Source organism: Gallinula chloropus (genome assembly GCF_964237585.1).
Source record: "Gallinula chloropus genome assembly, chromosome: 24".
Taxonomy (NCBI): domain Eukaryota; kingdom Metazoa; phylum Chordata; class Aves; order Gruiformes; family Rallidae; genus Gallinula; species Gallinula chloropus.
In genome coordinates, this window is record NC_140109.1 from 314,939 (window position 1) to 326,134 (window position 11,196).

Here is an 11,196-nt window from a genome sequence, read left to right on the forward strand (position 1 = left end):
AGGGCCAGACAGGATCCAGATGCCACTACTGACACCTCCACATCCCAGACTGTGCTGTTCATGCTGGCTGTCCAGCCTGGCCAGGGCTTTGGCACCTTGTGATGAGACCTGGGAAAATGCTTGTGCCAGAGATCATGAGTTAGCCAGGGGTGTGAAGCTGGCACAGATCCACTTTTATTGAACTGGGGGGGCAGGGGGTTAGGGTAAGGGACCAGTGCCCAGTTAAAGTCCTTGTACCCTGAAACCAGAGATTTCCTCAAGTCCGTGTCCCTGCAGTATGAGGGAGCAGGTGCACTGCTGTTGATGTAATGGGGAATTGGAGAAGATATTTATGGCCTGAGCTGTTGCAGAGCAAATTCTGCTCTGTATTCTTGCAGGCAAAGCTGAGGGGAAGGTCAGACCCTTTTGCAAAAGCCTGATGGTGCTAGCAGTAAGCATGACGTGCCTCTGAGTCAGTAGTTGTATTTAAGTTGTGAGCTCTCAGAGGCAGAGTAGCTCTTGCCCTTTAAGGACAGTTTCTAGGCTGAACCCATTCCCATGATTTAGGTTCACAGGAAAGGCAGGAATTAAAATAAATGTGTGAATTAAGATGCATTACGAGTGTAATTACAGGAGGTTGTCTTACTGCAGGGGCACAGGCAGACAGTAGTTTGCATGCCTGAGAAGGCGTGTTGCAGGGCAGAACCATGGAGGCTGTTGGCATGCCCCTGTTTCTCTCTGCTCTCAGCCCTCCAGAATATTCTGAGGCCACAGTGTTGGGCTCTTCTGCGGCAGGCAGAACATGAGAGGTGTTGGGCTGAAGCGCTGGGGAGAAAGTCATCCTTCATTTGCACTCATACCAGTGGGTGTGCAGCAAGGCACCGGGGCTTACTGGGCTGCAGAGAGACGCGCTGCCAGGGGTCTCTCAGCAAAGACCTCCTGGGATCTTTGCTTCCCTCTGGGTAAAGCAGGTCTGTGGCTTCCTTTGCCTTAAGGAGAGCCACGGTTCTTCCTGTGCTGGTGGAGGATTTGGGGAGCTGAAGTCTTGGTGCCGGCAGTGGGAACAATGGCCCCTTGTCCTTTCCCTTGTGAGCCAAAGATAGGAGCTGCATTGATCCTGCTGGCATCCAAAGCGGCTGGGAACGTCTGCCAGGGACTCTGGGGCTCAGCAGATAAACAGCACGTGGGGAGCGGGCGGGTGGCTGGGCAGTTTGGCTTCTTGCTGCCCCATTAGGCTCCTTTTCTTCTTCTCCCCTTCCCCCCTCCTCCTCAGCAGCATGTCCAAATCCCCCAGACAGCTACTGGGCACCGCGAAGGGACCAGCCCAGGAGTGGGACAATAAAATCCCTGACACCAGTGTTGAAGAGGCCTCAGGGAGGGGGGAAGGCCAGGCCAGCTGCACGGGTATAAAGCTGTCCCATACTCCTGGCACGGCACTGCAGCACAGCCCTTTGCCAGGCTCCTCCGGCGCACCCCAATGGATATCACTATTCACAACCCCCTGATCCGCAGACCCCTGTTATCGTGGCTGGCACCCAGTCGTATCTTTGACCAGATTTTTGGAGAGCACCTGCAGGAGTCTGAGCTACTCCCCGCTTCCCCCAGCCTCAATCCCTTCCTGATGAGATCCCCCTTTTTTCGGATGCCCAGCTGGCTAGAGACAGGACTCTCTGAGGTAATCTTCCTTTCTTACTGCTCTTTGTTACTGCTGTGTGCACATCCGAATGTGTCCCGGAGCTGAGACTCCTGAGAGCTGAGAGCTTGGAAGCTGCTTGTAGGTGGTCATTATGAAAAGGCTGTTGTGTCTGTGCTTCTCTGCATTAGGCAAACCCCTCTGCATGCTCTGTTAACCCTTTGTGACTGAGAGCAAGTAGTGACATCGTGCTGGGAGCAGAGGCAAACTGAGCTGCATGTGTGCATCAAATGACTAAGAGCTGATGGGAGACAGGAGGAAGCCTAATTTCTCTGGCTGCTCTGCAAAATGTTCTATCTCCCTTCCCTCCCTCCTGAGAAACGAGCAGCACAGGGGTAGTGGGCAGGGGTGGTGGGATCCTCAGCTCAGGCAGTGTGGGAGGTCATGATTGGTGATGAAAAAGGGCCCTATTTTAAAGAATCACTGCTGAGAAGAGCAGCATTTAAAATAAGATACAGGACTCAAAGGATCATGAAGCTTGCTTCAGGGGCTGAGCCAAGAGGTACTCAGTTCAAACAGCCTTGCCTGCTCTGTGAGTCAACTGTCTTTCCTACAAGTACCTTGCAGAGCTATTCTAAGTCAAAGGAGTAAGAGAAAAGTATTTTTTCATTCTTTGCATAATGTTTCCCTTGATTTAATGAGCCGAGTCTGGCTGTCCACTGAAGCAGCCATAATAAGCATATAGCAACGTCTATCTCAGCGGAGAAATCTTCATAAATAATCTGGAAGGAGGAGGAAGCACTTAGACTCCCAGGCCAAACTGCAGAGTCCCAGAAGCCTAGAGCTGGCCCACAGGCTGCCTCCACATCCCAAAGCAGAGCTCTGGGAGCTTTGCACGCTCCCTGACCAGGAATGCAGCAGGAAGGCAGAGCTGATACAGCAAAGTCCCACAGATGTGTCCAAGACAGGTAGAAACTGCAAATTCAACCTCAGGAAGGAGCTAAAATTTGTCAGAGGTGATTAAGTACAAAATGGGAGGGATGGAGGTGAGATCGGCAGCAGGTGGCTCAGAGTTCCAGGAGAAAACAGAGGTGAGCAGCGAGGCAGGACTGCTTGAGAGCAACACACCATGCGGGGTACTGAAGAGTGCCGATGCTGGGACAAGCCTGCAAGCCTGCAGAGAAGCTGCAGCCAGCTGCATAGTCAGGGTTTCTGTTGCTTGAAAGGCTCTGAAAAATCCCTCCAGACGTTCTGTAAAAGAAATTGGATGCCAAACCTGTACCAGCTAAAGAGCCAACTACATTCAGATTAAGATAATTTCTTACTGAATCCCAAGGAAAACGTTTATCCCCTGTGATCAAGAGAAAGCCTTCACAAACTGTAGTGATGGGCATTAATGTAACAGGCCAGCAAGGGACAAAGCCACCCAGATCAGAACCCCAGGATCAAATGATGCCCAGACAGTGCCTGTGTAGATACCATCTTGAGTCTTCTACTGCTACATTCTCAGAGCCTTTTGAAGATGAAACCCTCACCTGCCCTTTTCTGAAATCACCTCCTTGTTTTGCAGATGCGACTGGAGAAGGACAAATTTTCTGTAAATCTTGATGTGAAGCATTTCTCCCCTGAGGAGCTAAAAGTGAAGGTGCTGGGGGACATGATAGAAATCCACGGGAAACACGAGGAGCGCCAGGTACTTTAACTGTGAGACTGATAAAGTCAGTGTGGTCTTCCTCACCTATGGTTAAACAAGGAGACTCCAAAGCAGTCCTCTCCTGTGCTCATCTCACATAATTTTAATTGTTTTATCAACCAATCCTAATGGAAGACGCTCTGTGCAAGCCCTGTAGCTGATCCTAAGCAGGGCAGCAACAGGGTGGAGATTTATGAACTGTGAACTGAAGTGAAAATCATCTTTGAAATGTCCAGGAATACAGGGAGCCAATCAATAAGCTAACAATGAACTCTAATAATTAAACCACATAATGAATCTGTGCATTGCCCTTTTCCACTACCATGAGGCTACCTCTTCCTGAAACAGGTCCATCCGTGGGGCTGTAATCCTTAAAGGCTGTGTCCTCCTGTCAGTCATCCCCCTGCTTGCTCTGGAGGCCTGTGTGGCGATTGGGCAGGCAGAAGTCAAAAGCCATGTCCAAAGCTGTATGCGACAGGGCTTGCCAGTGCCCATCTCCCTCCCACTCCCATCCTGGCCTGCTTGCCAGGAGGACATAGACACACACTGGAACTGTCAGCTCCTAGAGCTTCTGGAAGCACAGATCTGTCAGTCAGGAAATGCAGTGTTACTTGCAGCTGGCTGAAAGCCTGTCATCCTGACACAGCTTCTGCAATTTACTATATACATATTTATTTTTGCTAAGGAAACAATCTGGCAGTATGGCAGAGATCAGCTCAGCAGAGCGCTGTGTATGACTGGAGCTCTGGAGACCCTCAGGAACGGGAGCGGTTGGCACTGTGTGTAGGTCTGACTGCTACACCTTAGGAATGACCCACACCACTCGGCTGGGCAACGGAGCCAGTCTGGCACAGGAGCTGGTACATCAAGCCTTCCTCTGTGCACAGTGTACCTGCAGGCACCTGCAGCCTAGGCAGGGCTTTGACCCATCTTGGCTCTTTAAAAAGGGCATGTCATAAACCTCTTTTAACTTCCTGAGAAGTTTTTCCTTTGAGAGCTGGAGCTTCAGGATCTCAGGCTTTATGCAAAGAACCCGTGGTTTAGGTGGAACCGAGTGAACGTTTTTAATCAGGGCTGTTCCTTCTTTTCTCCTTTTCAAGGACGAGCATGGCTTTATTGCCAGGGAGTTCAGCAGGAAATACAGGATTCCTGATGATGTGGACCCTCTGACCATAACCTCATCGCTCTCCCTGGACGGTGTCCTGACTGTGAGCGCGCCGAGGAAACAAAGCGATGTCCCTGAGCGCACCATCCCTATCGCCCGTGAGGAGAAGCCTGCCCTTGCAGGAGCGCAGAGGAAGTGACTGTGCTTCAGGTCACCGTGGGGGGGACATTCAAGAGCACTTTTCATCAGACAGCCAGCTACTCTTATTATTTATGCTGAGTAAGTTTACTAACAAATAAAACATGAATAAGCAGGTTGTATTTTTTTGGTGTGTGTGTTTTCAGCACTGAGGACAAGGGGAGCGTTGGGTCAGGGAAGCTGGGTGAGATTGCTGTGCAGGGAAACATCCCTTCTTCTTGCTAGCAGCAGGTGTGCCCAGGAGAGCTTCTCTCCCTATTCAGAAATATGTTGCTGCTTTTGCTTTGTGTACTCCAGTGTTTTGCAAACAATTGCACTGAGCCTTTTCCTTCAGCGTTGCCAGAGGATTTCAGAGTGTTTCACAAGCAACAGAGAAGTTTCTCCACTGGAGATTAGACTGGTAAAACTGCTTGGTGACAATCGAAACCCATTCAAAGTGTGGGTATCAGATAACAACTGAATGGAAGACAACTCAATCTTCAGTCTCCAGAATGACTCATGTTATGGGGAAACATCCAAGTGCTGTGACCAAATCAGAGCAGTTGCAGATGAAAATTACATAGCTGCAGAAGAGAAAAATGTCCTGCCTCCATGGTGCAAATTACACCACTTCAAAACTATGTTGTCAGTGCCCTCAGACCCATGAACAGGATCTGTCATCTACAGTGTTAATCTGATTGAGGCTAACATTGATGAGTAGTACAGAACATTACTAAGTCTTTTTCAGGTGTCATCATCTGTTTAGCACTTCTCTTCAGAGGGATATGAGCTTAAAAGTCAGTCTCTATTTACTGTAATTGAGTTTCTAAAATTCCTCTCCAAAAAGGACAGAAAGCCACCGACCTGCCACACAGATCATCAGACTTAGTCATGACCTGACCCATTTTCTATGTTCTTTACACCTGCTAAAGTTATATTAGAAGGCATAAGTTTACAACTCAGGTGAACTGAGAGGGCATCCTTCTTCCATGGGTTTAAGTGACAAAAATGAAATGAGCACTCAGTGATCTGTGTGCCCCAAATCCCACCCAACTGTCAAAGCCCAGTGTTTCCTATTAGCTGGTTCTGTTAAGGTCTTTGAGGTAAGGTGTTAGTTGGGTTTGACCGACAAGGTGCAGGGAGACCAGTGACTCGCTGTCACCTCTGCACACAAATTAAACAGAAACACATACAAAGGAGTAGTGGCCCAGAAACTACTGAGATTCTCATTTAAATCCTAAAAGAATAAATGCAAAAAAAACCCCTTGAGAAAGTAAGTGTGAAATAGTAAGAATATATCCACAAAGTACAACTGGGGGGGGTGTGTGTGTGTGTGTCCCCTATAAAGCAGGGTTTTGTTAGGCTCAAGCTCAGGAGCAAGAAATGGGAATTCTGAGTGAAAGCTTCTTGGGGATAAACATGATGAGGTTAGCTAGACAAGAACACTTGAAATGCAAATACCACTTCCTGAATGACTTGAAATACCAGTTCTGTGGCCGGCACAGGAGCCCAACTCAGTATTCCCTCATCTCATCCAACAGACTACGTTTCAGTTCTGTGCACATACCTTTTACTCTCCAGTGTATCTATTCCCTTTTTGCAGAGCAATGTTGCTTCAAAGCAGTGAGTGTACTGAAAAAACGCACATTCAGCACAGCTAAGTAAAATGCTTTAATCAGGAAGCCTCAAGTGTATGCATCTCCCCGCCTGGCATTACTGAACACCTGCGGGGGAACTCACACAGCCTCTGAGACACAGGAAGTCATTTACTTAAGGCCATGGGCGCCTAATGCCTGAACCAGCGCCAGCCCTCCTAAGCCTCAGGCGGCAGTGGGTCGCTGTCGAGCTTGCCTTAGCAATTTCGAGCCTTCCACTGTCGTGCCCTGCGGGGCTCCTGAAGCTCTCCTCCTGCCCGCGCCGCAGCGGGCACACAAACACAGCAGGCGCCAGCCAGGAGCGGCTGCTCTCGCCCCGGCCGTAACCCGCCCTGCCGAGGGCAGCGGCAGCTGTCTGGGTCCGCCGAGGGGAGCGGCAGCCGACAAGGCACCGGGGAGGCTCGCAAGAGCCCGGGGCGCCCGAGCAGAGAAACCCCCTCCCGGGCGGGCCCGGCGGAGGCCCGGCGCCGCCGCCAAGCGCAGCTCGCCGCCCCACGGCCGGCCGGGGCCTCGCAGGGGCCGGGAGCAGCTCGCAGCCCCGCCGCTGCCAGCAGGCGATGAGCGCACCCGAGGCCCGCCGGTCGGCAGGCACGTCATGAGGGAGCGCCGGCGGCCAGCGAGCGCCGGGCCCCGGGCTGGCAGCGGAGATGGGGCCGGTACGCCGCGTCCTGCTGCTCGGGGAGGGCAACTTCTCCTTCGCGGCATCGCTGTGCGGGGCCGCGGGGACCCGCGTGGTGGCCACCTGCTACGAGAGCGAAGAGGAGATGTCCCGGCGGGGGCGAGCCGCGGAGAGCATCCGGCTGCTGCGGCACAGAGGTGGGTCGGCGCCAGCGGGGCTCGGCCGGCCGGTGGGGAGGCTGGCAGGGAGGGAGGGAGGGAGGATGGGGGTGTCCGGCACGGGGAGAGAAACGGCGTTGGTACTGCTGGGCCGTCACCCGTAGCCGCTCCTGTGGCAGCGGACGCGGCCAGGCACGCCTTCCAGCCGCCAGGGTCCCCCCGCGCCGCGGTGCCTCCGTGGCAGCTGCCCGTAGCGCCTTCCCCTCTCCAGCATCTCGGGATTCCCATGCCGCGGGTGATGGGAATTGTCCGAGAGACCGAGCCAGCCACCCGCGAAGCTGACGGGGACGGCACTATGCGAGTAGCCAGTTGGCAGAGGCTCTGCCGGAGAGCAAGGGGACCCGCGCTGTCTGGTTTTCGTGGTGGGAAGGCGCCTGGCAGCCGCTGCTCTGATCCACCTGAAAACGGGCTGGAGGACTTCGGCTGCCCCCTTTCTTTAAAACTTTCTGCCATGCCAAACATGACTCTTGTTGGTCGTTTACTTTTCAAGGAGCTGAAGTTATGTTTTCTGTGGACTGCACCAAGCTGAAGGACTATTTTTCATCGGAAGAACAAGAGTTTGATTGCATTTACTTCAACTTCCCTCACTGTGGGAGAAAGGCTGGGGTAGTGAAGAACAGAGAGCTGCTTGCCCGCTTTTTCCACAGGTGAGTAAACCAGCAGTAGTTCTGTGCTAAATGGCTGGTGTGATGCAGATGCCTAGCCAGGTTAGAGATGTTTTTCTGGCACTGTAACATTTCTGTGTGTCCTAGCAGGAATCATCTTGTTGCCTGGCTTTCCTTCCAGCTCTGCAGAAGTGCTGACAGAGGAGGGAGAGGTCCATGTGGCTCTTTGCAATGGGCAGGGTGGGACACCTGCTGATCAACCACAGAGGGAATGGCACAACAGCTGGCAAATAGTGGCTGTGGCAGCAGGAGCTGGATTTATCTTGAGTAATGTTCATCCTTTTAAAGCAGAGACTATCCCTGGATACAAGTCCACAGGCTACAGGTAAGGTCATGCGGCAAAACAGAAAAGATTCTATTTGTGCTCTTGTAATACCTGGCACCTGTATGTTCTTTTAGCATCCTGTTTGTTGGAGAAAGAAACTCCCTTTCATTTCCCTTAAAGTAGCTACAGTTCTTTTTTCACCTCCAAGAGGAATAGCCAAGATAAAAATGCAAGCTTCTTGCCGAGTACCATCTAAACAATATGTTAGGATTTTAAAGGTTAAAATGACCCGTTTCAGAACAAATGTCCATCTCAGCCTAAGGACACCAAGAGGACTGTGGTATGTGTATCTGCTTAGTAATCACAGCATCCCAGCATGGTTGATACTGTCAGGCACCTCCAACAAAAACTGTGTTAGTGTTCCACAGAATTACCTCTCATGATTACTTGAGACACGAGGAATACAGGGTAAGAACTGATCAATAATTCTGCTCTGCTTTTGTGTCCTGCCAGGAGTCAAGATAAATCTTTCTGTGTCGAGGGGGCTTTAAACCATGTTTTCACACGAAGCATCCCACTGCTGCGTGTCAAACCTGTGGCCTGTGAGGTACAGCTGGAAAGCCAAAAAGTTTCTTTTCAAGTACCACAAGCAGTCGTGGATAAAATGAATAGGTGAGATTTATTGTTAGTTTCTGTGTGGCAAAAACACAGGCTTCTGCTTTTAGTGGGAATGACCAGCAGATAAAAGGGACCTGTGTCACTTTTCTTCCTTCCCCCTTTGTAGAATTTCCTGTTCAATTTCTTCTTCATCTTGGCTTGTGGATATGGCCTACTCAAAAACAAGTCTGCAGAACAAAAGCCTTATGCTTGAGCCCGTGAAGCTGCTGTACACTTGAACGCACAAAGAAAGATGAAAACTAATCTCTTACTGTACTGTGGAAGAAATTTGGGGCCTGACTTGGTGTCTGCTAATACCACAGTACTAATAAAAAAAGCTGATGTCTTAGGCACGCTGCTGCGTGCCTCAGAAACTACCCATGGCGAGAATAACTTGATTCATTTCAGCTTGTGCTGAGTGTAAAGGATGATGCCAATTGTAAAAGATGATGCTGATTGTTAAGTTGTCCCATTCCTTTTTTTTACCAGCAGTGGTGTGTGAATTCTTGATCACAACCTGGAGATAAACACCACTGTCCTGAAGATGTGTTAGCCATTGCAGCAGCTCTGATGAAAGACCGGGCTTGTTCTGATAGTTACGAGAAACTGACTTAATATCCAAGATTGTTTTGGGTGAATTGCTGCACTAGAACCATGGTCAGGGGAAGGCATTTCAAGGAAATCTCTCTACTGGTGTCTGTAATTTGCACTGTTATTTATTGCAGGGGTTTCCTGGAACTAAATTCAACTCATCCAGTACGGACAGTAAAGGAGAAGCTCACTGCAGAGCTCAGTCAAGCCTTTCCATTACACAACACTGACCACTGCCTTTCTCTGCTCCTCCAAGGTCACCTCAGTGGGGTTTGTCACTCAAATGTCTTTTGTATCACCCTGAGCCCTGAGGAGTCTCCAAGCACTGAAGAAACGTCTGATGGATTAGCAAACACAGTTTTATTTTCCCAAGCTGATTTTGGCAGGGAGACAGACAAGAATGGCTGGGGGAACGTGCAAGAGGGATACCACATGTCAAAAGAGTATTACCTTAGACCTACCCTTCTACCTTATGCTCAGGCCATAATACAAAGAGGAACCTTTCTCCCAGGGACACTCCATGTTCTTTCTGGCCCAGTTTTCAGGAAGTGTCTTATCACTCCTTACTCCATGCCTGTTTTTCATGAGATGGTTTTGGTATGTGCAGTAAAAAGGGGTACAGAAAACAGCTGTATCCAGATGTTGGTGAATAACATTAAAAGCAGCATATGTTCTCTTCAGCAGGCTGTTTCCAGCTTTAAGCTGAATATCAGTCTGCGGGAAGCTATGAGCTCTGAAACACCTGAGCTAAATGACTTTGCTGCTTTTGAATCTCAGCTTAGTAAAATTCAGTACTCCATATGTATGGAGAAAGATGCTTCAGGCTTCTGTGAGAAGAGCTCCTGTGTGGGGATTATAAGGACAGCTCATTATGATCTAGTAAGCGGTGAGTTGGTTTTTGTCTTTGCTTCACTGAATCTTGACCTCCTAGCCATGCTGATCTGCGGAATATCTGACTGGAGAATGCTCTGGACATCAGACAAGCGGTTCCTCAGTCAATTTCCTAGAGGAGAGTTAAGGCTTTTCAAGAGTTTTTCTCTCTATCCGCCTTCCTACGTGCATGATGTCAGCTTTTGGGTTCCTGATGGGGAACAATTCGATGAACTTGCTTTTCACACCATTGCTAGGTGGGTGTCAGGTGAAACGGTGATATCCATCCAGTTAATTGACACTTTCCAGCAGCTGGAGACTGGACGGAAAAGCCTCTGCTACAGGCTGACCTTTCAGTCCTGTGACAAGGCACTGAGCTGCCAGAAAGTGGCAGAGATGCAGTTGCTTTTTCGTAAGGAAATAAACAAACACTTGGGTGTAACTCTTCGGTAGAGCACCCTATGTTGCTTTAAGGTGCTTGAGCAACAGCTGTGCTTGTTCCCAATCTGGAAAACGTGGCCTGCGTCTTGTTGGACCCAACACACTGTATTACTGCAGTGCTTCTTACAAAGGCAGTGTGGACTTCAGGTACCCACACACATTCTGGCTGTGGAAACCCCTGTTAATGAAGACCAGGCACTTTCCTATTCCACAGCCCAGACCGGGTTATGCTTTGGAGGACTCCCTTTGGGGGCCTGCCTGGGGTCCACCTGCCCTCCAGGCAGAGAAGAGGGAGCATCTGCTTGGAGGAGGAAGAGGCATCCATCATATGTGGGAGGAATTGTGAGACAAGAGCGAGAGGAGGAGCAGCAGTGGGCTGAGGAAGGGGCAAGAGACAGGCACTTCTGGGAAGGGGATCTCCATGTCTTCGAAGCTGCGGTCACCTAAGACATCTGCACCCCTTGGGAATGTTTTCTGTGCCTCTGGAGCAGGTATTTGGCTCGTTGCAGTTCCCAAGACTTTTAGAAGCTTAATGATTCCGCATTAAGGTGACATGATTTTCCAAAGTGGTCTCAACGACTTTTTCTAGGGGGGTTGCAGCACCAGTTGTGGGCAGTGGAAGGGCACT

General features: G+C 50.2%; 2 protein-coding genes across 2 annotated transcripts; both read left to right on the top strand.

Moving 5' to 3' along the window:
• Positions 1-1,456: 1,456 nt before the first annotated feature.
• Positions 1,457-4,709, top strand: CRYAB (crystallin alpha B; the record flags this gene model as incomplete). The annotated part of the gene is made up of 3 exons (XM_084275091.1): positions 1,457-1,654; positions 3,183-3,305; positions 4,406-4,709. The coding sequence occupies 3 exons, from the start codon at positions 1,457-1,459 to the stop codon at positions 4,607-4,609; spliced, it is 525 nt and encodes a 174-aa protein (XP_084131217.1). The 3' UTR covers positions 4,610-4,709.
• A 2,180-nt stretch (positions 4,710-6,889) lies between these two features.
• Positions 6,890-10,580, top strand: FDXACB1 (ferredoxin-fold anticodon binding domain containing 1; the record flags this gene model as incomplete). Its single annotated transcript, XM_084275009.1, has 5 exons — positions 6,890-7,058; positions 7,570-7,726; positions 7,866-8,069; positions 8,523-8,681; positions 9,392-10,580. 5 exons carry the CDS (start codon positions 6,890-6,892, stop codon positions 10,578-10,580), a joined length of 1,878 nt encoding a protein of 625 aa, XP_084131135.1.
• Between the last annotated feature and the right edge of the window lie 616 nt (positions 10,581-11,196).